The 25,500-nt window shown below is 58.0% G+C and overlaps 8 protein-coding genes across 8 annotated transcripts; 2 read left to right on the top strand and 6 right to left on the bottom strand.

The window, feature by feature from the left end:
- Positions 1-1,477: 1,477 nt before the first annotated feature.
- Positions 1,478-6,550, top strand: TRAVEDRAFT_147836 (ras GEF). The gene is made up of 7 exons (XM_008039766.1): positions 1,478-1,731; positions 1,786-2,062; positions 2,593-5,517; positions 5,578-5,701; positions 5,757-5,882; positions 5,937-6,057; positions 6,111-6,550. Exons 1-7 carry the CDS (start codon positions 1,643-1,645, stop codon positions 6,223-6,225), a joined length of 3,777 nt encoding a protein of 1,258 aa, XP_008037957.1. The 5' UTR covers positions 1,478-1,642; the 3' UTR covers positions 6,226-6,550.
- Positions 6,551-6,835: 285 nt separating this feature from the next.
- Positions 6,836-7,761, bottom strand: TRAVEDRAFT_28750 (uncharacterized protein). Its single transcript, XM_008039060.1, has 3 exons — positions 7,410-7,761; positions 7,278-7,350; positions 6,836-7,223 (listed from the first exon to the last, which is right to left on the bottom strand). The coding sequence occupies exons 1-3, from the start codon at positions 7,676-7,678 to the stop codon at positions 7,032-7,034; spliced, it is 534 nt and encodes a 177-aa protein (XP_008037251.1). The 5' UTR covers positions 7,679-7,761; the 3' UTR covers positions 6,836-7,031.
- A 249-nt stretch (positions 7,762-8,010) lies between these two features.
- Positions 8,011-8,430, top strand: TRAVEDRAFT_28749 (uncharacterized protein). The gene has a single exon (XM_008039059.1). It carries the CDS (start codon positions 8,199-8,201, stop codon positions 8,388-8,390), a length of 192 nt encoding a protein of 63 aa, XP_008037250.1. The 5' UTR covers positions 8,011-8,198; the 3' UTR covers positions 8,391-8,430.
- Positions 8,431-8,451: 21 nt separating this feature from the next.
- On the bottom strand, positions 8,452-9,287 carry TRAVEDRAFT_58407 (uncharacterized protein). The gene is made up of 3 exons (XM_008039370.1): positions 9,023-9,287; positions 8,894-8,966; positions 8,452-8,836 (listed from the first exon to the last, which is right to left on the bottom strand). Exons 1-3 carry the CDS (start codon positions 9,262-9,264, stop codon positions 8,633-8,635), a joined length of 519 nt encoding a protein of 172 aa, XP_008037561.1. The 5' UTR covers positions 9,265-9,287; the 3' UTR covers positions 8,452-8,632.
- Positions 9,288-11,539: 2,252 nt separating this feature from the next.
- TRAVEDRAFT_87560 (HET-domain-containing protein) lies at positions 11,540-12,637 on the bottom strand (the record flags this gene model as incomplete). The annotated part of the gene is made up of 2 exons (XM_008039765.1): positions 11,540-12,175; positions 12,281-12,637. Coding segments are annotated over 2 exons (993 nt in total), but the record flags the coding sequence as incomplete, so codon positions are not given.
- Positions 12,638-16,706: 4,069 nt separating this feature from the next.
- TRAVEDRAFT_47016 (HET-domain-containing protein) lies at positions 16,707-18,464 on the bottom strand (the record flags this gene model as incomplete). The annotated part of the gene is made up of 1 exon (XM_008039268.1): positions 16,707-18,464. The coding sequence occupies one exon, from the start codon at positions 18,462-18,464 to the stop codon at positions 16,707-16,709; it is 1,758 nt and encodes a 585-aa protein (XP_008037459.1).
- A 2,691-nt stretch (positions 18,465-21,155) lies between these two features.
- TRAVEDRAFT_47015 (HET-domain-containing protein) lies at positions 21,156-23,543 on the bottom strand (the record flags this gene model as incomplete). The annotated part of the gene is made up of 2 exons (XM_008039267.1): positions 21,156-22,963; positions 23,048-23,543. The coding sequence occupies 2 exons, from the start codon at positions 23,541-23,543 to the stop codon at positions 21,156-21,158; spliced, it is 2,304 nt and encodes a 767-aa protein (XP_008037458.1).
- Positions 23,544-24,255: 712 nt separating this feature from the next.
- On the bottom strand, positions 24,256-24,728 carry TRAVEDRAFT_47014 (uncharacterized protein; the record flags this gene model as incomplete). The annotated part of the gene is made up of 3 exons (XM_008039266.1): positions 24,256-24,405; positions 24,456-24,563; positions 24,636-24,728. 3 exons carry the CDS (start codon positions 24,726-24,728, stop codon positions 24,256-24,258), a joined length of 351 nt encoding a protein of 116 aa, XP_008037457.1.
- Positions 24,729-25,500: the final 772 nt, after the last annotated feature.

Below are 25,500 nucleotides of genomic sequence, written 5' to 3'. Positions count from 1 at the left end.
ATCGATGGCGTTACGATCGCGGATGAGACGGACTAGGTATACGCGTATACGTACAGCACCCGTGCGATTCGCCGCTGCGATATATGGCAATTCCGAGGTCTTAGAACTCATCGACATCCATTAACTAACATCGTTGTGACCACGACAAACCTGAGGTCGATTGGAAGGGCAACTAGCTGAAGGTCAGACACCTTCAGAGGCAGGGGATTTGTGTATAAGGTCCACAAAATATCGTGTCCACCGGTACGTTAGCACTAGGTGGCAGTGACGTGTTGTGTGGTTCAAGAACACGACGAACCGAGGCGACTCAATGTTGCAACATCCTGTTCTGTGGGTTCGCATGCTGTTTGATCAACTGGTAAGGGCTCACAACAGATGTTCACTTGTATTGCTTTGCCACGAAATTCTGAGAAATTATCCGACGTCAAATACTGCCACTGGACGTATCCCTGACCGAGATAGTTGGGTGGCTCAGTATTTGACAGCTACTCAGTGGCTTTGCAGCCCGCATATGAACGGGGCACATATTTGTGTGCATAAGCAAGGCTTAGGTGATGAGGAGGGTGATGAGTCAATGCTCGGCGCGCTGATGGCAGGGGAACGATCCACGATGTCGTTTTGCCCTGTTATGAAGAAACCTATGGGTCAAAGCCGTAGCAATAACGGTGGATTGAATACGTACAGCAGGTATGCGATGATTGGTTTGCCCCGTATGTGGCATCCGCGAGTCGCACATGTGGCGTACCAAAGGAGAGGGTCCATGCATGCTAATTAACCGGGAAGAGAAAGAGGTTCACAGTGATACGCATTGCGAAGCCGACGTTCAGCATGGTATTCGAAGATTGAAGGGGTTCAAGAGGATGTGCCAGCGTGCCAAGCGCGAGCCACGATCCAGGAGCCCAAAGCGCAGCGCCAGGCGCCAAAGAGTTCCGTCGCAGCGACGCCAGTACTACCAAGGGCAGACTTAGCGAGTCGTGGTCTGTTAGCGAAGTTGTGGCTGAGAGAGATGTGGCGTGGACGCGAGCTCCGTCTCGGGGAACACATGCTAGCCTTGCTAGGATGTGACCTGATGTGACGCGTCCGACGCGTCGGCCTGGCGCGGGGGTCACGCGTTCGTGACAGAATCCGAACTTGGACCTCGACCCGAGTGCTTTGCCGGCAGCGGTCTTCCTCACCTTCCTCCCCCCGAGTCCTCGCGCTTCGCTTCGCCCGGCTCTTCCCCTCCACCCCGGGGTCCATCCAAACGCCACGCCTCCATATTTTACGACATCTACCACCACGATATCCGCGTCCCACATACCCTCGCTGTTCGCTGCTCTAGTTTTGTGCGCCCCGATCCTCGCTTCGACCTCGCTCTCGTCCTGCTCTCGACCTCCTACCCTCGCACGTCTCAACTAATATCCACACGCAAGCAAACGCAAAACGCAACCATCATCACTACTCTGGTCCTGCCGGCGACCACACGCGCACTATGCCATTCCCCGCATCTCACCTGCGCATCGATACTTCAGTTGCCCTCGCCGACCCATCTTCGGGCCGAGCACCTTCGCGCAATGACCCCCGCACCCCATCCACATCTCGCAGCGCAGCAAGCTCCTCGCGTCGTCTCCGAAGTCCCTCTATTGCCTCCGCCTCCTCCGCAATGTCTACCGCGTCTCGTGTGCCCTCTACAGCCTCGACACATCTCTCTGCTACGCCCGCTGCGCATTATCCTATCCCATCTACATCTACGTCGGCATATACTGCGGCCTACTCTGGAAGCGATGCGGCCTATGTTGCAAGCAGTACGGCCATCGACTCTACTTGGGACGCAGTGGACTCCGGCTCGGAGGACGAGGGCAACGACACACAAGAATACGTCCTCGCGATGCACGACTTCGCGCCGCAACAGCAAAATGTGACGTGCCTCAGCTTCCGTGCAGGCCAAGTTATCCATGTAATCAATCGCGACACGAGCGGCTGGTGGGATGGAGAGCTAGACGGACGCCGGGGCTGGTTTCCGAGCAACTATGTCAGCTCCGAGGTTGGTCTGTTGACAGAGGAGGAGTTGCCTAGCGCGAAGGTGAGTTATTTTCGTGTGTAATGCTCAGTCGGTTCGGGCAGCATCCGCAGGCGCGTCATCCTTCGGGGACGAGAAGCTAGGAAACGCGATGGCCGCGGGCGCAGTCGTTCAATTTGGGCGACGCGTAGCAAACGCGCGCAGGGACGCGCTTCTACGGGGCGTCTAGCCCATCTTGGAATGGCATCGTGACGCCGTCCCCGCGAAACCCGTTGCCTTCGATTCCGGTACGACGGGATATGGCCGACGAGGCTTTGGTCCTGTTCGCTCCGGGCCCTAACGATGAACATTATCGAACGTGGAGGTCATCTGCGGATTTACCGGGGTGTCTCAGCGATCTTCAGGACACCTGCATCTGCCATAAACGCCGCAGATCCTGTATCACAGGATCCTTGGTGCGCCACGAACCCCCGATGCGGCTGCACGTCGTAGTTACGCTCAAGCTGGCTTCTATTCTATTGCAGTTTCCATCTTCGAAGCCCCGCCTCGGTGCACAAATATGAATATGCTGACCCTCGTCTCGCCGCCCCCAGAAACCCCGCTCAGCACATAGTCACAACATGTCTACGTCCTCGACAACGTCGTGGACGAGCACATCCTCACGCAAGGGCAAGACACCGTTCGCTCGGAACGACCAACGCCCAATGGCTGCCAGTACCTTCGGCGCAAGCGTCAATATGCACTGTCCCCCACTCATGCTCCCACTGCTGCGCGGTCTCTCTCTGCTGCAAAACGCTGTTCGGATGAACCGTGTACAACATTTCCAGCCTGCGACGGCGTGTATCATATCCTGTGTACGCGCTTTGCTCGCTGCGATTGGATGCCTATCGCGCGACGCGCCGGTACTGCAACGATATGGCGTACTAGCGCAGGAGCGGAAACGCGTCTTGTCCGACCTTGCATCGCTGGTCTCGCAGGCGAAACTAGCATCGGACGATAACACCTCGGAGGAACCGCGGGAGCTAGAGGTGCAGACTATGGTACGTCTAGCAGGTGCGCTTTTCGCCCACGTTCGCGGGTTCCTTGCTCTCGCCGTCCAGTGTGGCGTCAACCTCCCTGCCGCGGGGGCTCGGATCGCGCGCACGTCTTCGGAGTCCGGTACACTGGTGCAGGATGAGGACGCGAGCGACGACTATTTCGCAACACCCGGCCGGTCTTCAAATGGAATCGCGACGCGTCAGAGGCGGATAACCGCTACCAGTACACCGACGCGCCCGAAGAGCCTTGGGGACCTGAAGGTTTCGAAACGGGCCGCGATGGGCACGGACTACCCCCCTTTACCCGCGGGCGCGGGCGCGATGCGCGTGGCGCAACACAAACTATCCGAACAACAGCTCGCCACCCCCGCGCGGCGTGTCGCGAGCAGCTTCGCGCTCGGACACAAAGCGGCGCAAGATTCGATCAGCAGCAATTCCTCATCTTCTTCCTTCTCGTCGAGCGATTCGAGCGGGGCGCCTGCGACCCCGGTCTTCCCGCTCGGCCCTGTGACGAGCGCCGAGCTCACTGACGCGCTTCGCACGACACACGATGCGTTCCTCTCTACCATCGCAGCGTTCATCGGGCACGCGCATTCGCATTCGCGCACCTCGCACGCGTCAAGTACGGGGCATATGTACGAACTCGTCAAGGAAGTGGTTGATATGGTTTGCCGGTTACTTGCCATCGTCGAGGCCGTCCTTCAACATCCGGAGATCCCAACACAGAAGGCGGATGCATTGCGTGGGGCGAGGGAGGGCGTTTATAGCGTAACAAGCACGCTCGCGGATTCGGTCCGCGCCCTCGCCGAGCCCCCGCCCGACGGCGCATCCGAGGAGGAGGAGAAGGCGCGGTTGCTGCGGTGCGCGACGGACTCACTAAAGGCCGGCTCGGACTGCGTCGCGGCGGTGAAGCGGTGCCTACAACGTGCAACGGGCGAGCGACCATTCGTCTTCCGGCTCCTTGCACCTGAGGCTGGCACCTACACACCACGCAAGTTCTCGCACGCACATCGTGCGTCGTCTGCGAGCAGCGGCCCGCGGATACGCAGAGCGAGCAGTCTCGCGGTGCTGCACAGTCCGTATGTGGGCGACGGGATGGAGGGCGAGGAGGACATGACTATCCAGGCGCAGAGCGTGGAGGAGACGGAACACACGTTGACAGCGAAGAGGCGGACCATGGAGGAGATCGAGATCACCGAGGAGCCTCCTTCGCCGTCGACTTCACCCTCGCGTTTGCCCAATGCGCTTCCTCGTTTGGACAGCGAGGCAGAGGACAGCGTGCCCCCGACGCCTACTACGCCCCTCAGTGCCGATGCGATTCCTCTGCCGCCTTCCGATGGCCGGCCTTCGATCGACACTCTGCGCTCGGATGTTCTGTCCGTGCGGTCATACGCGCCTACCGAAGATGACCGGACGACATGGGAGGGCAGCGCGCGGGGCCACAGTGTGGCGCCAAGCGTGGCGTCGTTCGAGGCGAAGCTGAGGAGCGGCGAGTTGCCGCCTGTGCCTGGATCGCTCCCGACTGCCGTGCTTCCCTGGACGTTCCCCCACGATCACGCTCCGGAGGACGTCGCGTACAACAGCGATGGTCAGCTCGTGGGTGCTACGCTGGAAGCCATTGTCGAGCGCATGACGCCCCACGACTCTCTCGTCGAGCCGCCGTTTGCGGCGGTGTTCTTCATGACGTTCCGCCTGTTCACCACCCCCGCGGCCCTCCTGGATGCGGTCGTCGAGCGCTACAACATCCTTCCTCCCCCTGGCCTCTGCGATGCCGACCTCCGTTTGTGGCAGCAGCGCAAGGGTCTGCCCGTGCGGCTCCGTGTCTCGAACTTCATCAAGACTTGGGTCGAGGGCTACTGGCGGCACGCGTCCGACAGCGTCATCGTGCCTACGCTCGTCTCCTTCACGAAGGAAGCGCTCTCCGTGATGTTCCCCGGGCCGTCACAGCGCATCCTCGAGCTCATCCGGCAACGCATGAACTCGTCCGAGAACGTCTCGCTCTCCACAGGCGAGCGCGACCGCACGCGCGACGCCGGCATGATGCTCAACCCGCCCGTCGTGCTCCCGGGCCCCATCTCCGAGGTCCCGCGCCCGATCCTGACGAAGACGGTGTTCGCGGCGCTGCGCAGCGGCGCGTTCGCGTCCGTGGCGGTGACGGACTTCGACGCGCTCGAGCTCGCGCGGCAGCTGACGACGATGGAGTGCACGCTGTACTGCGCGATCCTGCCCGCGGAGCTGCTCGACTCTGGGGGCCCCGCGCCGGCGTCCGTGAAGGCGCTCACGTCGCTCAGCACGGCGATCACGGGCTGGGTCGCGGAGAGCATCCTGAACGAGCCGGACACGAAGCGGCGCACGGCGCTCGTGAAGTTCTTCATCAAGCTTGCGGACCGGTGCGTGTCGCTGAAGAACTATAGCACGCCGCGGTCGATTTTGGCTGCGCTGGACTCGTCGACGATTGCGAGGCTGCATCAGACGTGGGTGGTGAGTGCTGTTTGATGTGCTAAGGGATGGAGAGCTGTGTGCTGATGGGTCGGATTGTAGGGTCTGCCGCAGAAGAACAAGCTCCAGTTGGAGTCGCTGCGGAAGCTCGCTGATCACGCGAGGAATTACCATGAGTACCGCTCGCGGCTGCGGAATACCGCGCCGCCGGCGGTTCCCTTCCTCGGTATGTCTCTGTGTTCTCATAATTTGGGAGCACTCACTAACGCTACTGAAAATAGGGCTCTACTTGACGGACTTGACGTTCTGCCGGGAGGGTAACCCTTCGCATCGGACGTCGCCCAAGGCGCCTGAGAAGAAGCTCATCAACTTTAACAAGTACCACAAGCTCGCGCGTATCGTCCAAGGTGCGTCTTCTCTTCCGGTTTGCTCTGAACTCAACCCTCATGCGCAATGCCCAGATATGCAACGCTTCCAAGTACCTTACAACCTTAAAGAGATCCCTGAGGTCCAAGCTTACCTCCGGGACGCGTTCGACAAGTCTCAGCGTCGGGGCGACCTGCAGGACTTGTATCGGCGGAGGTGAGTGTCCCCATGTACCCGAGCGCGCGCAGACGGCTCATTCGCGCGTTCAGTCTTCTCGTCGAGCCGAAGCAGTCAGCGGAAACCCCGCCCAGCAGCGACGTCCGCCAGCTGTTCGCGTGGGCGAGCCGGTCCCAGCCTTCTGTCGCCACCACCCCTGCACCATAGCACCACCTCCTTTCCGGACCGTCTGCGCCGCCGTCGCTTTCTTCGTTGTGGTCTACGTGTTGTCTTTTGCCGTTTGCTGGTTTTGCATTTCCCGTCGTCGCTTTGTACGCTGCATGTTTGCGCTCACTTGTATTCGTCTCCTGTTTTTCTCTTTGCACTATCAGCGTCTAGTCTCTTCTCATTCTTCTCGAACCACCTGCATGGACCGCATACACCTGCGCGCATTGCGCGCCAGCATTCCCACTTGTCGCTCTTCGGCCTCGACAACCGCACCCCCTCTCCCTCTCTCATCCTACCGACACCCCACCCGCCGTTCACCATTCGCTGTTCACTATAATCTGCTCCTCTCTGTTTGTACAGACCCACGCGGCGTCCCTGCGTGGACGCCCAAAACGTAGTGTACTGTGCACCCTACTATTGGCGGTTTCGCGTATTATTATTGGTCTCTTCCTACCCCTCTTCCTCTCTTCGCATGCATCCCCCGTCTGTGTATGCAGCATCCTCGTTATGTGATATACATCTCGGGCTCTAGAGGCTCTATGGACTCTTGAACACCATACTTGCGTGATCATGCTATTGCTAACGTTGAGGCGGCTCGAGGGGCTGAGGTCGGTCCTAGTGTGTTCTGATGCATACACATACGCGGAGATTACGATTACGACTATGCGACACGGGTCTGCGCTACAATAGTAGGGTCTACACTATATACTAAAGGGCTCCGTCCAATAATTACGCCTGCGGCTCGACGGCCGCGGCTGCGAAGATTCACGATATCGATAGAGGTCGGGGCACATCCCACGGTGCGCTCACTCGCTGTCCACGGCGGTCGGCGCGAGGAGCGTCTCCTGGTCGCGCCGGTCGTCCTCGCAGATGATGAAGGAGAGCACGAGCGTGTCGAGGATCGGCGCGACCGCGGAGAGGAACTCGATGCCCATGCAGCGCGTGGGGGAGGCGCCCTCGGATTGGGCGACGACTTGATCGGTTTGGCGGTCGATCAGCTGTATGTCGTGGGTGAGTGCTTGGGTGAGAGGGAAGGTGGGAGGGGGACGTACCTGGAACCTGCTTTGGCCCCAGAGGCGTTTCCAGACGTATGTCCGTCCGTTGGGCGCGAGGAACCCCCGCGAACTGTGCGGCAATCCTAGCGGTCAGCACTGGCCCCGCGCACCAAGTCGCGAGCAACTCACCTCGAGAACGGGCCGTCCCGCGGGAGCCAGCTGTTCACGTTCTTCGCGACGCCGTTGAGCTCGACCTGGTCCTGGACCCAGCGGCGCCTGTACTGCGCGATCGCGCGGCCCTGCGCGTCGCACACGGTCGTCGTGCGCTTCCCGAACGCGAGCTTGGGCGAGGTCTTGATCGTGTAGAGCGTGTCGCCCGAGAGCGCGTCGATGACGACGGAGTCGAGCGGGTCGTCGGTCAGAAACGCGACTTCCATCGGGGCGGCGTCGAATTCCATTGGGATAGCAGTAGTAGGGCAAACGAGAGGGTAGATGCAAAAGAGGAGGAGTAGGAAGAGTACGAATACGAGAAGGAGTTAAAGAATGAGTAGAAATAGACGGGCGACGGACGAAGGGGGGGTGCGGGGCCGGGGGGCACATTGTCGTGCGCCTTTAAACGGCGCACCACAGCGCGCTCCGCGTCCGCTGCGGTCATGGTGACGGCAGCGGGGACGGTCGAAACGCGCGGGAGTGACGGAGGCCACCGCCTCCTGGGCGCGGGACCGCACGACCACCGCACAGGGTGGCGGGCGGCGTGCGATGGGCGAGGGACGGGAGAGGTCGAAACAAATTCGCTTGCGCGGGTTCGTGTATGAGCGCGACCCTGCCGCTCCCAATTACTCGTCCGCATCTGTAGCCGTGCCAACCCGCGGTGAGGGCCGTTATTGTCCGTTATTCTTGAGCTGGCATGGCGGAGCGCGGGAGGTGCGTGAGGCGCGCTGGCGGTGCAGCGGTGCAGCGGTGCGGCGGTGCGGCGGTATGATTAGCGGCGTGAAGAGAGAGGCGCAGAACGGCGTCATCGCGGATCTGGCAGAGTCAGACGCGCGACGCGACGCGTCTTCGGGCACCGTCACGTGCCGCAGGCAAGAGCTTCGTGGCGTGAGACAGATCTGGGATCTGTTCTACGGTGCACTGCGGCCTGCGGCTTTGTATGTGATCTCATTGCGATGAGGTGAGTCCTGGAGTTGGATGTAGAAGCTCGGCCGGTGTGCCCAATGTTCGCGGGTGCTAGCTGGAAAGCGAGAGCGCCAGGGCGCCGTGCTGTTACACCCTGTACTTCAAATGTGTGTACTGGTACATGAAATCGTAAATACGACTAAACTGATGTCTGTTATACAGTACGTACACCGTCCAATCCAGTCCGCGGCGAGGTGAAGCACCATAAGTTACACCGAGATCGATATCCTGGTCCGTCATACGATGACGGCCGAAGAGGTCACGGTCGCTTCCTCCTGGTCTCTCCTGTCCTTCTCGCAGATGATGAACGACAGCACGATGGCGTCGAGGACGGGCACGACCTGGGGGTCGACCTCGATGGATATTCGCTTGGACGACCAGAGGCTCGATCGGGTATAGCGGGACCTGGCTACTACTTGTTTCGTGTGGCTGTCGACGAGCTGGACGGTAATATGTGAGCAGCGGACGTGAAGGCAGAGCGGGGTGAATGAGCGCACCTTGAACTTGCTCTTGCCCCATAGCTTCTTCCAGATATACATCCTGCCGTTCGGTGCAACGAACCTCTTCGAACTATGTCGCGAAGAACATCAGCATCGCCTTTCGTGAAACGAGCCCAGCGGACTTACCTAGTGAACAGACTATCGCTGGGCAGCCAGCTCGAGACGCTCCTCGTCATCCCGTAGAGCTCGATCTGGTCGCGCCCCCACCGCCGCTTGTACTTCGCGACCGTCCGCCCCCACGCGTCGTGGATCGTCGTCTTGCGCTTGCCCACGCCATAGGGCGTGCAGATGTTGTACAGCCGCTGGCCCGTGCCCGCGTCCACGACGACGGAGTTGAGCGGGTTGTTGGAGAGGAAGGCGATCAGCATCGGAAGGAGTGCGGCGCGAGTGGTATACGAGTGTGATGGAAGAGCCTGAGCGTGGAGTGCCAGTGGGTGTCCTTAAGTATGCATGCGCAGCATGCTGCGCTCCGGTCGCTAATACATGAGTCCATGCCTGGCGTAAGGGACCCGCTAGCGGTCGGAGTGTGGCCACCGCTTTCAATGACAGGGACTGCGGGACGTCGTAGGACCGCAGTCCGTAGCGCGTGGGCTTGGAGGAGGCGCAGAATCGAATCTCAGATCTCCGACGCGACGCGACGCGCCACAGCACGTGTCCGCAGGTTAAATCCCCCGGCCACTGGACTGGTGCTTCTCCTCACTCTTTTCCTCCCTCTACCTCGATGCTGGACGTTTGAGTATGCCTTATAGTATCTTGACCCAATCGTAGTCAGCATCATCTGATGTGTTCCATCCGTTTGACCACGCGCAGCGCCGTCCAGGCGTTTGCCTCGTCCAGGTCGCTTGACGACCTCCCTGCGTGGCCATCCTCTCGCAATGTACTCTTTCTGCCTCAGTCGAGTTGGGCATGCTAGGCTGTAGGGCTTGATGTTCTTGCCGCTTGAACGCATATTGGTGTCATATATCTCTTGTGTCTTCCATGCCGAACACCAGGCTTGAAGGACCTTCCGTACGTCCTCACACCGTATGCTCTCGGCCACCGCGTGCCGGGCGCGGACGGCAGGGGAAACTTCCTCGTCTCTGTTGGTATGTGCAGCATCAACCCGCGCGGACGCGATCCTGAAATGCACTAATATCCCCCCGATCACAGGTGTCCCGACTCCCGGGTGCATGAACGCAAGTAGCTCAAGTTGCTGCGCTCGTGTCTCCCTCTCCAACCATATGCTGCTTCCACGAATCTCGTAACAAGCGTTCATCGTGACACGGGTTCCGTACCATACCTATCATCAACCGCGCCCTCGCTGCGCTGCACCGGCGGCCATCTTGTCGACTTCAGAATCCGGTAGCGCTCCTGACGTCTTCGCTATCCTAAAAGGTCAGATCGCATACATCCCCGCATCATGGCGCCGTTCGACATTGTCTATTGGTCGACAAGTACGAATATAATCAATCCGGGTGCGTCTCGCCACCGTTCCACCTTTCATGCGGCGTCGTTCTGATAATAGACTTGCAGGGACCCTCGCGACCGACCACTACTTGCCATTCATAAACGCGTCCAATAAGTCAGAACGTCCGCCGTTTGGTGACAGGAAGAGATTCGGACCTCAAGCTCATCCCCGCTTCCTCATCCCCGCTTCCCGGCTCAATTCGTCGCAGAACGCCCTCTTTACACTCCAGGTAAGCGTGCTGCACACCGAACAGACGCAGGTAAGCGTGCTGCACACCGAACAGACGTATGTGAGCTGCGCAGACAACGTCTAGTGTTCAGGGGAACTCGGCGCGAAGGTGGCGATGTGCACTGACGCGTCTTCGCACCCGTGTCCGCGTGTCGCTTCTCCGAAGCGTCCTCGACGGTCTGAGTTGACCACGATGGTGTACGGTGGCGATATGTTTTCGTTCATCTGGTGGCTTGTTCTATATCACTTTACGTTCAGATCGGCCAGTGCACGTCAGGGGAAGCTCGACGACGTCCAATAGTGATCCGTGAGATTACATAGATAAGAAGTATCATAAGACAACTGTCGCAGGGACTCAAAAAGTACACAAAACATGGCTGAAACTGACCGCGTAGTATGCCATGAGCGAAAGTCATTGCCTATGCTCCACCTCACAATCCTAGTGCGTCCAGCGACACATTTCCAGCGCCATCCTCAACTCACATGATTATAATGTCCATCCGTGGGCATTCTCCGTTCTCCGTGGCCCGGGTCAGCGGCTCCCATAGTGGGTGCCCCAAGTCCGCTGCGTCCTTTACCGCTGGAAATTTGTCCCAGAAATGCCCTATCCTCCGAAAACGCATCGCTCCACAGTCCGATCCCGAGTCCTTTAATGAGGGAGCCAGTTCGAGAACAATCCCGCGGCACCAACCGGGAGTTTCACAACGACCGTCATGGCCGCCGCGGCGCCCCACGAACGGGACAATCCACATTCTCCCCGGCAGTGCATCAACATCCGAATCGTCTATGGAGACAGTTGCGGTGGCCCCTTGTCCGAAAATCAAGTCGGCTTCGTCTTGTTTGTCGGAGCACAAACCTCCAAATCCCCATCGCTGGCGCTGTGCTTCCTCAAACGATGGCAGTGGCATGCACCAAGTCGAGCCTCCTGAGCCCCGTTTGCGAGCGGATCCACCCCAGCAGGGTACAGGCATTCCGTGTAGAACAAGTGTCCCATCCGTCACTCTCCCGAAGGGAAGCGCAGGATCTTCAAGCGTGACCCAGCATTGCGTAATCTCCGCAAGTGCAATGTTTCGCGGGTCTTCGAGTGTAATCCATGAAAGATGCATGATCGGTCCTTCAACCGCCGCCCACGACCATGACGGGGAACGGTACGCTGTCGGGAGAGCGCACACCCTGCGCTTATTGCCCCACGGAGTCCACAGCAGGTCTATCAGGAGCGCGTCCGTGCGCCACAAACCCGCGAGGTAGTCGGAGCGCAGAGCACGGTGGAACAGCTCCGCAATCGCAGCGCATGCGACCAGCTTGTCCGTCTCGTCGCTGGCCGTGCGCGTGCTGTAGTTTTGTATGATCCGCAGCCAAGCGGCGTGTATGTCCCGCCACTCCTTGGAACGGGGCTGCACTGCAGGCGGGACGGCGAGGAAGAGGGCGTCGGGTAGCCGCGGATCGGAGTTTATGCCTTCGGGTGAGTTGCCGACAGCCTCCATGGTGACACGGCACCTGAAGAGGACGGTTCGAGGGGTGACGATGAGGGACCGTGGGGACAGCAGATACTCTTGCATGCACCAGGAACGCGTGGCCATGCGTCCGAGCACGGTGTGGTACAACTGTGGACGCAGAAACCATGGTCCACACGAAGAGAGGTACACTTGACCAATCCGCGACTCTGCATCCGACGCATGGTTGGTGTCCTGGTACCCAGCCTGGGAGACTGGAGGATGTGGAGGGCAGATGAAGGGAATAGCGAAGTCACCGTCTTGGGGAGGGCGCTTGTAGAGAAAGCCCGCGTTGGCTCTCTCCGCGCTTGCAGCGACGATGGTTAGATGCGCATAGCGGTAGACATCGTGCATTCGTCTGATTTCGTGATGTTTGTCCTCATCCGAGTCTTGGACGATGCATAGGCTATCAACCCAGAGCGCACAGAAGCCTAGCAAGTGCGTGAGGCGGATCGCGTCGCGGATGGTTGCGGGGAGGAGTGAAGGGGGGATGCCGTGTTCGTACGCGGATAGGTTCGAGGTCGTGGTCTTGTGAGCCTGGTCTCCACCCCACACATAGCTGAGCGCGAGGTAGTCGGTGTACTCTTCGGTCGGTGAGAACAGCCGTGGTCGAGCGAGGTCGGTGCAATCCACGAGTCGCTTGGGGAGGAGCCTAGGGCCAGTAAGGGACACTGAGCTTTGGCAGTCCTCATGTCCGTGGACGCATTTGTCGGCAAGCTGTCTTGCGAGAGCCAGGACACGAGGAGCTTCTATGTCTAGCATGGGGTTTTGTACTTTGAAAAAGGGCTCCGCCGGGTCATCTGATGAGATCTATCAGTTCTATCACTATACCTAAACTCAAAGTGCCAGTACGTGCACCGACGTACTGAAACCCGTGTACACGTATACACCATTGAATTTTGACTGTTTGTTGATGTCCACAGAGATCCATTGGAATTCTGGTTTTGGCCCCGGTGAACCGCCGCCCCGGCGCACTCCCTCGCGGCCACGCACCGTGACCATCAACGTTTCGTCGAAGTAGCGGTAGCCGGCCGCCCGGCGGAGGACGAACCGACACCAGAGGCAACCTGCATCGGTACGAAACTTCATTTTTGCCAAGGTGGTAGAGTACGAGATCTCTTCGGGCCAACGCCGGTAATATCGTCCGGTCCGTGGCGACACTAGGGGAAGCCCCAAGCGCATGGCGAAGGGGCCCTCCCAGCATGCCTCGCAGACAGACGAAGGTCGAGGCGGTAGGTAGCTATTCTCCACGCTGTCCTGAGAGAAGAAGGGTAGCTGACAGAGGGTAGATTCCTCAGGCAAGACGAGCAGAGGGAAGAAGGGTAGCCCAGAGAAGGTGGAGTCCATAGAATTCGAAAAGGGGGTGGTCTAAGGGAGCGGATACGTTGGGATGGGTGTAAGCGGTCGACGACGACGACGACGACGACGACGAAGGATGTGAGCGCAGGCTCCAGCAGTCCGCACGCAGCATGCAAATGCTGTGCGGTTGTCGCTCAGCTATACAGCCCGATGTGATGAAGGTCGTGTGGCTTACCGTACAGAGAACACCTGCCATTTGCAGCCGGAACTTGACAGGTGGGCGATGCTCGTTCGTGTTGAGCCGCCAAATCTTGCCTCCATATGGGGGAAATCGATCGAGAGCGCGAAGACTGGACTGGTGTTCGACTCGAGCGCTATCTGGTTCTTCGCAGCGGCATACGCGTGGGCATACAACGGGAAAGGCAACGCTGCATGTATTGGGGCGGAAAGGACGGTACACAGATGGCGATAACCGAGCAACCTTCGACTAGCAAGCAAAGCCCCGAGGCTCGTGCCTTTGATAGCAAGACCACCCCAGGTCTTCGGTTCGGCAACTACGCGTCCGAGCATGTCGAGAGCGGGGGTGTCTAACTGGTGCATGTGTTTGCCGCTAGCCATTGATGGCGACGCTGATTGTTGGAGTACTTGTCAAGAGAAAGGCGATCGCCGCTGCAGTCAACTTGGGGAGAAGCAAAGGAGAAAGGGAGAGCGTCCGCATCGGCGGTGGCCGCGGTGCTGGGCGGCAGGCTTGCCTAGATTATCTCTTCCGACTTTCTCGGGATCCGTCATGTTTGACGCCTCGATCAAGATCTGTCGACGCGATCGCCCTTGAACCACTTTCTCCTTCCTCTCCCTCAACGACTCGACTAGTAGCTCTATACGTATACTTGCCCTAGGTTTCGCCCTCGATCCCACAACCAGCCAGCCATGCATCCGAAGCGTGTTTTCTTGATCACGTACCTCCCTCGTCTTCCGCTCGATCGTCTCCCTCCGACCCTGTCTAAAGGAACGACCATTCTCTGCTGAATCTAAAGTGCTGGCTTCACTTACGAGCCTACCTCATCCTTCGCTATCCCTCCTATGATCCCACTACAGCCCAGAAGCCATGTGTCTCATGTCGGGAATGGATGTCGGCGCTATGCAGACTGCACAAGCCTGAGGTGCGTTCCTAGTCCGTCTGCCTCTAAGTGTATCGTACTTACGATCCTGCACACATATCCTGCACTGCACTCTAGTACATGTGCGCAACCCGTGGCTCGCATAACGCGGCTGCTTACGCAAACTGCTTGCCGTGCCGCTCGACATGCAGCGACTTCCCCACCGGGATCCGTCTGTCCTCAAACCGCATCCCGTCTGCCACCTTGTGCCAAATCTGAATGGTAAGCTATACCGCCTTATAACTAATAACATCGGGAGCACTAGTTCTCACTAACGCGAACTACAGCGACAGCCTCGCCTTCGCAGGTGTACCCGGCATGAAACCGCAAGCCGTGCATCTGTGCGTATTTCGATCTCCCAGACGGGTCAACGCTTCCCCACCCTATACTATAGTACATGTCACATGTCCGATCGATACGACGCTGTTGATGCACGCGTGTTGCGCTAGGTTGTGCTGCACCGGCTTCCATTCCGTCGGCCTCGCACTCTGGGAGCGTGTCTGATGCCCTCGCGAACGGAGCAGCTGCTCGTATGCACCAGCAGGGCAAATGCACACCACCTATCATGACACTCGCTGCTTATATATAAGTTGTGTCGACTCCTGCCGGCTCCGTTGGCGGAATAGATTATCTGGGTAGGTATATCCTCCATAGCGCTCCTCCTGCGACGGGGTCGTTCTAACAGCTCATTCGGACTTCTAGGAACCCTCACCACCTTTGCCCGTTACTCAGGGCTGCATGCGATGACGGTGAACGTGGCTGTTTAGTGGCGGAGGACTTCAGTTCCGCCCAGTGCCCACGTGTATTCCTGGACGCTCGGCTCGGCTCATCGCAGCACACCCTCTGCCGCGCTTGCGGTAGGTGCCCCCGCCGCTCGATGTACGCCAGCTGCGCTAACCGTGTCTAAATTCCCGGCAAGTGCTCTTTCGCTGCTCCGAATGCGCCGCCGCCGTTTTTTAATAGGTATTCACGGCCCACTACGTCCGCGCTCGTGTATACTGATAGACCAGGTAGAGTCCGAAGGCGAGAGACGGCACAAAATACTCCGGGACCTCTTAGTGGCAGGCCCGGGTGTCGAGATTGCTGCGTACATATACAGAGTGGAGTTTGGTCGACACTGTCGGCCGCTCGACGACGTGGAAGCAAAATACCACTCCAACCGGTCTCGCGCTCCCGCGCCACATCGTATCAAGCCAGCGCAGATCGTCGAGGCGTTGGGTCGACTCGACATCGTCCGGAACAACGCACCATGGGGCACGTCCGCAAGGTCGAGGCGGCGCGCGAGGCGGTGGCGCACGCAATGCTCGACAGTGGACACACTTTGGGGGCGGCGCTGTGAAGGTCGCGCGCGCGGAAGTCACTTTCGGAGCATGTAAGTGCGCGGGGCCGGCGGACAGCGACTCATCCCGAACTCAGTGGAGGGCCTCGTCGGTCTGCTCGGCCTGAGCCGCCATACCGCGTCAAAATTCGAGTGCACTCTTTCTTCATCTGCTTCTCACCCTTTGCTTCTCACCGGGCCTTGGCGCCATCGTTCCATATCCATGGATGGTGTCGTCTGTCGCATCGCATGCGAAACAGACGGAATAGTCAGGCGAGTGCTTTCAATGCTGCGCTGCTGTACTTACGCTCACCATCATTCCTGCAGTTCATCTTTAACTAGCTTGGCTCGCTTGCTGTTTTCCGTGGCCATGCATATGATAAACTGCTGCCGACCACGTAACGCGAGATTTGCTCCTATGTTCCACGGGCAACATGAAGAAGGTAGTGGAAGCGCTCTACTGCATTGCGGGCTTGCCGGAACTGCATTTGCGTCTTCTTGCTGGAGCGATGATCTGAAGACGGAGAGAAGATGCGACGTGTCTATGTGTGGTTACTGCAGTCACGGCACAGACTCGACCAACAGAAACCATGCATTACCGTGTAGGCTATCTGCAATAGTGACAGTGCTAGCCAAGAAAAGGTCTCTACGCCTTGGGAACCCAGACTTGAAAACATGTCGACACGGCAGGTGACTTTAAAAGTACACAATGCACGTCCAGGGAAGCTCTAGAACGCCTAAAAGTGAATTTGTGGCCTACATAGATCACAAAGTATACATAAGAACATTGCGGGCTCCCAGGAAGTACGTATTACATGATAAAATTGACCACATATGTTGTGCGCGAAAGCTACCGTCCATGTTCCACTCATACGATGACAATGTCCATCTGGTAGGGGCAGTCTCGGTTTTGGACAGCCCGAGTTAGCGGATTCCACAGGTGCTCGAGCGCCGCGCGCTTAGTGCCTCGGTAATATTGCTCATCGGATTCAAAGGGAAAGTCTAAATCCTGGAATTGCCCAATCCTCCGAAAACGCCTATTCTCGCATTCAAATCTTGGGTCATTCGACGGGGGAGCCAGTTCGAGGACCATCCCGTTGTGCAATACCGTCTTGAGATCGAAAAATTCGCTCCGCACAAACGGGACAACCCACAGTCTCCCTGGCAGTTCCTCGGCATCGCAGTCCACGTGGACATCGACAGTCGTGAGGGTGGTTGGTTTGAGCGAGTGGAGTCCATCTTCTTCATCCGAGTGCGAGTCGCCAAATCCCCATTGTTGACACCGTGCTTCCTCAAGAGACGGGACCGGCACATTCCAGGATCGTGCCGATGCCAGCTTGTTTTGCTTGGCGGATTTGCCACAGCAAGGTATTGGTGTTCCACGCAGAACGAGGGTGCCATCCCTCACTCTACCAAAGCGAACCATAGGATCTTCGAGTGTGACCCGGCAGTCCACGACTTCCGCAAGCGCCACATGTCGGAAGCCTTTAACAGGATCCGTAAGCTCTGGTGGAAAGTGCTCGATCGATCCTTCGACCGATGCCCATGACCATGACGGCGCACGGTACACTGTCGGGCGGGTGCACAGCCGGTCCTGTCTGACCGACCATAGGAGGTCGGTGAGGAGCGCATCTGAGCGCCACAAGCCCGCGAGGTAGTCGGAGTCCAGGACATGGTGAAATGACTCCGCAATCGCAGCGCACGCGACGAGCTTGTCCAGCTCGTCGCCGGCCGTGCGTTCGCTGTAGTCCTGCACAATCTCATTCCACGCTCTGTGTATGTCCTTCCACTCCTGGGTACCGGAATCTACTGTGGGAGGGATGGCGAGGAAGAGAGCGTCGGGTAGCCGGGGACTCGGCGTGCTGATGTCGGGTGAGTGGCCAACTTGAACATCCACCATAGCGGTACAGCACCTGAACAGGACGGCTTTAGGGGTGAAGATGAGGGACCGTGGAGACATGAGGTACTCTTGCAAGCACCAGGAACGCGTGGCCATGCGGCCAAACATGCTGCGGAACGACTCGCAACGTTGAACCGAAGAGAGGTACACTTGTCCGACCTTCGACTGCGTTAGGGGATGGGCATCCCGGTGACCCGCTTGGAAGATCGGCGGACGTGGAGGGCAGATGAAGGGGATAGCGAAATCATCTGCAGGAGGAGGCCGCTTGTAAAGAAAGCCCTCGCTGGCTCTCTCCGCGCTTGCAGCAATGATCGTCAGAGGGGCATAGCGGTAAATGTGATGCATGCGTCCGATTTCATGCAGTTTGTCCTCGTCTGAATCTTGGATGATGCAGAGACTATCGACCCAGAGCGCCCGGAAGCCTAGCATGTGCGTGAGGCGGATCGCGTCGCGGATGGTGGCGGGGAGGAGGGAAGGGGTGATCCCGTGCTCATATGTGGATAGGTTCGAGGTCGTGGTCTTGTGAACTTGGTCTTCGCCCCACACGTAGCTGAGTGCGACGTATCCACTGTGTTCTTTGGTCGGTGAAAACAGCCGTGGTCGAGCGGGGTCGGTGCAATCCACGAGCCGCTTGGGGAGGAGCCTAGGGCCGGCAGGGGACGCTGAGCTTTGGCAGCGCTCATGTCCATGAATGCAGTTGTCGATTTGCTGTTTTGCGAGGGCCATGGAACGAGGAGCTTCTATGTTTAGCATGAGGTTTTGGGCAATAAGGTAGGGCTCCGCGGGGTCATCTATCAATGTCCGTCCGTTATCTCACTACACCGAGCGTAAGATCGCCAGTATGCCATATACAGACGTACCTAAAGCCGTGTACAGATATGTGTTACGGAAATCGACTTCTCCATCGATATTCAGACTTATCCATTGGTTGTCTGATGTCCCCTCCGGACCGAGGAGCCACACTCCCATGAAACAGTGCACCGTCATGATCAGTCTTTCGTCGGCGTAGCGGCAGCCATCCGCCCGGCGAAGGCCGAATCGACACCATACGCAGCCTGCATCGGCGTGGAGCTTCATTTTTGCCAAGGTGGTAGAGTACGAAGCCGTCCTGGGCCAACGCCGGTATGATTGTCCGGTCCGCGGCGACACCAACGAAAGCCCCAAGCGCATCGCGAGAGGGCCCTCCCAGCATGCATCGCAGACGGAGGAAGGCCGAGGCGGCAGGAAGGTATTTCCAACAGCATCCTCAGAGAAGAACGGGAACTGGGAGAGGGTGGATTCCTCGGGCAAGACGAGCAGAGGGAAGAAGGGCAGTTCGGAGAGGGCGAAGTCCATAGAGATCGAAGGACGGGAGGTCTAAGGGAGAGGGTAGGTTGGGATGGGTGTAGGCGACGAGGACCAAGGAGGCGAGCCCAGGTGTAGCCCACTGGCAGTCTCTACACGGTCCCAAAAAGCGCTGCATTACCGCCCTCCAGGCAGTCGCACGCGGCTTACGAATGTTGCGCGGTTGTCACACAGCTACACGGTGGTAGACCAGAAGGAGAAGACCTGCCACAGAGAGTTGGAACATGACAGATGGACGACGCTCGATCGAGCGCGCGAAGATTGCAATTATGCTCAGCTCCAGCGGTCTGTGGTTCTTCGCAGCGGCGCAGAGGGTACTACACCGCAAGACATATCTGTGCACAGGCGCACAATTCACATACCTATACGTCTCGCACGTACTCCGCAGCCAAAGTACATGGCGGAGCCTGCCCGGTAGGGCGTACGGGACGGTCGCGACGAGAAGCGTCAATTGCTTCTTGTGCGGTGCAGCGAGGCTACGAACCCGGCGATGCTGCCCAGACGAAGTGGGAAGGCGACTGCCATGGAGGAAAGCCATGATGTGGATGAGCGCCGGACGGCCGAGGCGCAGCGGTCACGCGCGTAGTCTTGCGTGTTGGCGCCCTCGATACGATCCTCGATACCTCCAGCAGCGGACGCGGCTACAAATGTATGTTAGCCTACGTCTGTAATGAAAACAGCGGCCAAGGACGAACGCGGTGAGGTTTTGACGAGGGGGCACCAGAGACGTTTGGTGAAGTGCGGCGTGGCGCTTGGCAGGGAGAAGCTGTCGTACAACAAATCGCGCACCGGAAGTATGTACACTGGTTATCCTGATGCGAGTTATATACGCAGGCAGTGCCGGAGACATCGCGCCGTTCAAACCTTGGCCGGCGGGGATGGGTCACACTTGCGACGGTGTCGTGCGAGCTCCGCGATGTGACAGCGTGCGCGATGGATATCTACGAAGATATATAGACCGGTGATGTGCTTCCGAGGTAAGCTGTAAGGACTGGTTGACATACCCCGCAACAATGCGGTCGTATAGGGCTCCATAGGTTGTACACTTGGCGGGGTTTTGATGGTTTGGTTAGCCGACGACTGCACAAAGGCAGGCAGAAAACACACGCACATAGGACTACGCGCCATAGTCCGCCAACAATGCGCGATCTCTATGCTTGCGATTTTGGCGCCCATGAGAAGCGCGATAGGATGGGATGGGGAATGCGATCAGCTTCTCATATGAAGTGGAGACGGAACCCAGCATTCCAGACATGTCTTTGGCCACGAGAGGATGGAGGCGGGTGGAGTGCTGGAGACCCGAGGTGAGTATATGGTGTGGACACGTGTCTATGCGCACATACGCACTCACATGTAGCCCTGTGCACATTGTTCCACAAAAAGAATGATTGCACAAATACGTCATATGCCTCCCTTCCGGCGCCGAGGGGGTTATGATTGCGAATGCGGTTCGACATAAGGCCGGTGCGGTAGACTGTGCGTCGTTGGCGTCTCCGCATATCGCATGTACGAGCTAGCACCGCCCGATACCATACACTTACTTCATCTCAGTCGCCGTCGACTTCTTGAATACGAGATTTCCTTCGTGATTGGGATCAACATACTTCTCGCTGTGGTCACCACTCGCAGTGAAGTGAGGGCAGAGAGTGAGAGCAGGTGAGAGCGCGCGCGTTCGATTGGCGGCCTCCGACATTTTCGGGATGGGTGTGTTTTAGCGCCCGATTGCTCGCCACGTGAGATCGCGTTCTCCGCCAGGTGCCCATTCGCCTGGTAGTACGCGTACGTACAGCAGGGTAAGTGTACTCTCTGGTTTGACGTTTCTCTGATTCAGCCCTTTGTCCGCGACGGCATGAAAAGCAGAGACTGGGCCTTGATGTTGACACTACCTGATTAAGGATACAAACCGAGGTCATGCCTCTACATTCATAAGAGCACCGGGGTTCCCTGAGAAGTCCATATCGCAGGACCCTAGCCGACAGCGTATATGTGCGTGCCGTGCCAGTGACCACATACTGTAGCAGTGTCCATGTTCTCCCGAGTCCGAGTCATATACCAGTAGCGAGGATTATACTCTCATACGATCACGATCTCCGTCCAAAGGTGTTCTTCGTCCTCCGCAGCCCGTTGAATCAGCGGATCCCACAGCGGGTGCTCGGAGTTTGCCTCCACTCTGTCCAAGAAGTATCCAATCCTCCAAAAGCGAATCTTTTGAGATTCAGACCCTGAGCTACTCCGAGGAGGAGCGAGCTCGAGGACAATCCCATGCACCCAACGGTGACCGTCCGAATTGGACCACCACTCAAACGGGACCAGCCACATGCTCCCGGGCAGTTCGTCGACATCGCAGTCCATGACAAACATCGCGCCTTCCCGTGGTTCCGTCGAACGGACGCTGCCTTCTTCATCCAAGCTCAATGTGTCGTCAAGTCCCCGCTGCTGGCGCCATGCTTCCTGGAAAGACGGTAGGGGCATGTACCATTTACCGTGAATCATTTTCGCGGGTCCGCCATTGCAGGGTATCAGTGTTCCACGCAGGCTGAGCGACCCGTCCTTCACTTGACCGAAGGGAAGCGCGGGATTTGTGGGTGTGACCCAGCACTCGACGACCTCTGCGAGCGCGACAGTTTTGGGGTCTTCGAAGTCCACAGTGTTTGGGGAGTGACCCTGCTCAGAGACGATGGGCCCTTCGATCGCTGCCCATGACCACGACGGCGCGCGGTAATCCGTGGGGCGAGTATGTCGGCATATGTCAGAGTCGTCCTGTTGGGTATCAGACATCCACAGCAGATGGACCAGGAGCGCGTCCGACCTCCACAGGCCGGCGAGGTACTCGCAACACAGGGCACCGTGGAACTGCTCCGCGATCGCGGCGCACGCGACAAGCTTGTCCGACTCGAAGCCGGCTGCACGGCGGGTGTAGTCCTCGACGACCGCCATCCAGGCCGTGTGCATGCCCTTCCACTCCTCGGAGCTAGGCTCTGCTTCGGGCGCCGGTGTGGGGAGGAAGAGTGATCTGGGTATACGGGGCTCATCGTATATGTGGCAGAAGGAGTCGCCGACGGCCTGCGTCGTGGTCAGACACCTTAATAGGAGCGATGTCGGGGTGAAAATGAGAGCGCGCGGGGACATCAGGTACTCTTGCATGCACCAGGCGCGCGTCGACATGCGCCCCAGCTCATAGTTGTAGGACCCGCCGATGATGTCGGAGCCAAGCGACACGACGGACACCGTACCGACCGGCCGCTGTACCACTGAACGATCTCCCGAACACCCTGCGCAGGTATCAGGCTGCGGAGGACAGATGAAGGGCAGAGTGGCCATGATGTTGTCGGGGGCAATGGGATCGGGAGGAGGTCGTTCCTGGAGAAAACCCTCGCCGACTCCCGCCGCGCTGCCCGCCATGATCGTCAAGTGCGCATATCGGTAGATGTTGTGCATACGGCCGAGTTCGCGCGCCTTGTCCTCGTCCGAGTCTTGGATGATGCACAGACTGTCGATCCAGAGCCACCGGAAGCCGAGCATGTGTGTCACGCGAATGGCGTCGCGGATCGTCGCAGGAAGAGGATCGGGCGGCGCGATGATTTGTTCGTACGCGGATATGTTCTTCTTCGTGGTCTTGTGGACCTGATCCCCGCCCCACACGTAGCTGAGCGCGAGGTATTCGCCGCATCTTCCGGCCGTCGACACCAGTTGCGGTCGAGCGGGGTTAGCGCAATCCACGACACGTGTGGGAAGGGGAGGGTCGGAGGACGCCGCGCTTTTACAGCACTGGTGTTCGTGAACGCACTCGTCGATTTTCTGTCTTGCGAGTGCGAGTGCACTAGGCGATCCTACGTCTCGGAGGGGGCTTCGTGTAGGGATGTAGGATGCGGCGAGGTCATCTGATAATATAAATAATGCCTGGAGTCAGCGCTATGCTTAAACCTACATATGTAGCTCCGTAGCCTGAACTTGCAGGTGCGTACCTGGTTCTGCGTGCACAAGTGCTTCAAACTCAGTGTAATCCTCGATTTCTATATCTATCCTTTGATAAGGACGCTGGCTGTAACCTGTGTCCTCGTTCCACGTGTCGGTAGTGCCCCGCACTATGATGGCCAAACGATCGTCGGGCTCAGGGTCGTAACGGCATCCGAGTCGAGCCATCATCCTGAGCAGGAACAGACACCATACGCAACCTGTATCGGCACGCGACTCCAATTCTGCGAGCGAGGCCGAGTACGAGATCTCTTCGGGCCAGTGCCGGTACCATTGTCCGCTCTGCGGTGACACCAAGGGAAGCCCGAAGTGCATGGCAAAGGGCCCCCTCCAGCATTCCTCGCAGACAGACAAATGCCGAGGCAGTAGTCGGCTATTCTCGACATCGTCCTCAGAGATGGAGAGTGACTGGGAGAGGGTGGATTCATCAGGCAGGACGTGCGGAGTGACTGACGAGGTCACTCGTTCCGAGGAGGCGAGGTCCATAGAGATCGCCGAAGTGGCTGGAGAGGTCTGGGGGAGAGTCAGTTTCGAGATAGGAGTTGACGATGAGGATGGCGGTTGCGGACGTGGCCTAGTATCCGTAACGTTCACCAAACCGCTTGCCACCCTCGAGGCAGTCGCGTGGACTCTGCAGAAGCCGTGCTGTTTGGCCCAGCTGTACGGCCCGCAGAGACGAATACCGCGTGGTGGGCCAGACAGAGAAGACCTGCCATAGATCTAGTCGTGACTGCGTCGGCAGCTGACAGGTGGGCGTTCGTGCGAAGCCGGCAAATAACCTCTGCACGAAGCCGTTATATAGTCGAACTCTTGTAGTACATGCTATATGCAATCCTTCAAAAGTGGACCGATCTTCAGCCTGTAAAAACGGGGAATTATACTTGATTACACTCGCCAGAGATGACACCGTTCGTAAGGGCAGCTTTGAGTTGGTTTTTGTGGCGGTAGATCGCATCAAAGCGAAATGAACTGGGGCACAGAGGCTGTAGGAGAAGACAACATGGTATTAATTTACTACATAGTGTAGAAAGCGAACATTAGCGAAACAGAGCGAGCGACAACAAGAGAATCGTGAGAGCAACATGTAAAACAGCACAGGCGGAGACGGAGGAGATGAGAGCAGTGGACGACACAGGCGCAGACACCGGGGAGAATGAGTCGGAGACGGGAGTGCGACCAGCGCAAACGCGAGCCCCGATCATTTGCACTCCAGCTCAAGCGTGAAGATGTCATCTCCAACGTGGTGGATGGCACGGAACCATATGTGGTTCTTCTTCGCGAACAGCGAGTTTGGCGTGATGGCGTATTGGGCTGCACCACGCGGCGGGGCCGGAAGCTTGAGTGCTCTCTGCGTGCATCCGGTGAGCCCCGATTTCACGACGCTACTGCAATACTGACCTGGATGAATCGTTGGAACGCCGCTGTGATAGCAAGGACAATCTGCCCGCTGCTCTGGCCCTTGATGGTAATACGTTCCATGAAGCTGATGACCTCATAACCCGGCCACTAGAAAGGCACTGCGTTGAGACTATTTCTCCTGGCCACATACACCTTATGGCGCGATCCGGGGGGACGTACAAAGATTTTGAGCTGGATTTCGGGGAATCCGCAATAGAATTCTGAGACATTCTTCTTCACGAGATTGGGCGGCATGGTACTGAGAGTGTCCATGTCGAGGCCAATCCCGCCAACAATCTTAACGGGGAAAGCATTGACAAGGGGATGCGATGGAGGGGAGGTGTTATGCACGAGCTTTGCCACTGGTGCATAAGGTGTGAATGGAATAAGCATAAGAAATGAAGAAAGGAGGAAAATTGAAGTTCAGTCGGACGAGAACTTGCAAGAGAGGACGCGAGAGCAGACGAGGGGATTGTGTGTTCAGCACAAGTCCTCAGAGACCATGCTTAAATGCTAGGGACACATAGCGAGAGGGGCAAAGCGGCAGGCGACCATGAAAGCCATGCGAAACGCATAGCACAATGGGGGTCAATGAAAGGCTTCAAAGCGCGGCGGAGCATTGGGGCGGACCAGGTCAACAAGTTGCAGTGGCCAGTGCGTGGATCCAAAGCACGGTGCACGCTTGGATACATGTCGCTTCTCGAAAGGACGCGTACGCGAGACAAAGCTACGAGGGCATATAAGCCGCGCGGCGCCTATTAGGACAAAGCGTGAGCGCGTATCCTACTCTCAGGAGCAGTATCAAAGCGTTACACAGCACTCAGCTTGAATGTAGACACGTTCCTGCGAAAAAATATTGCGTAACGACGTGAATGGAAGCAGGACGTCCAAGAGGTTCGCAGCACAACGCCGCGGGTGTTCGAGGCTGAGAGGTGCCAGGTCACAGGAGCGTGTTGATGTTGCTTAGTTTCGTAAAGATCTGAGGCAAACATCAACGTGAAGGGTTGTAGGCGAACTTTTGAGAGAGATAATCCGCATTTCAGGA

This window comes from Trametes versicolor, assembly GCF_000271585.1.
Source record: "Trametes versicolor FP-101664 SS1 unplaced genomic scaffold TRAVEscaffold_5, whole genome shotgun sequence".
In the NCBI taxonomy this organism is placed as follows: Eukaryota; Fungi; Basidiomycota; class Agaricomycetes; order Polyporales; family Polyporaceae; genus Trametes; species Trametes versicolor.
This window is presented reverse-complemented; position numbering and strand designations above follow the sequence as displayed.

What these genes read in the sequence shown, in the direction of transcription:
- TRAVEDRAFT_147836 (XM_008039766.1), top strand. Translation starts at nt 1,643, where the DNA reads ATGTCTACCGCGTCTCGTGTGCCCTCTACAGCCTCGACACATCTCTCT. An exon ending in CCTATCCCATCTACATCTAC is followed by an intron (nt 1,732 to 1,785) that starts GTCGGCATATAC and finishes TGTTGCAAGCAG; the next exon opens with TACGGCCATCGACTCTACTT. An exon ending in GCCGGCGGTTCCCTTCCTCG is followed by an intron (nt 5,702 to 5,756) that starts GTATGTCTCTGT and finishes TACTGAAAATAG; the next exon opens with GGCTCTACTTGACGGACTTG.
- TRAVEDRAFT_28750 (XM_008039060.1), bottom strand. Translation starts at nt 7,678, where the DNA reads ATGGAATTCGACGCCGCCCCGATGGAAGTCGCGTTTCTGACCGACGAC. An exon ending in CGGGACGGCCCGTTCTCGAG is followed by an intron (nt 7,351 to 7,409) that starts GTGAGTTGCTCG and finishes ATTGCCGCACAG; the next exon opens with TTCGCGGGGGTTCCTCGCGC. An exon ending in GGGGCCAAAGCAGGTTCCAG is followed by an intron (nt 7,224 to 7,277) that starts GTACGTCCCCCT and finishes CACGACATACAG; the next exon opens with CTGATCGACCGCCAAACCGA.
- TRAVEDRAFT_28749 (XM_008039059.1), top strand. Translation starts at nt 8,199, where the DNA reads ATGATTAGCGGCGTGAAGAGAGAGGCGCAGAACGGCGTCATCGCGGAT.
- TRAVEDRAFT_58407 (XM_008039370.1), bottom strand. Translation starts at nt 9,264, where the DNA reads ATGCTGATCGCCTTCCTCTCCAACAACCCGCTCAACTCCGTCGTCGTG. An exon ending in AGCGATAGTCTGTTCACTAG is followed by an intron (nt 8,967 to 9,022) that starts GTAAGTCCGCTG and finishes TTCGCGACATAG; the next exon opens with TTCGAAGAGGTTCGTTGCAC. An exon ending in GGGGCAAGAGCAAGTTCAAG is followed by an intron (nt 8,837 to 8,893) that starts GTGCGCTCATTC and finishes ATTACCGTCCAG; the next exon opens with CTCGTCGACAGCCACACGAA.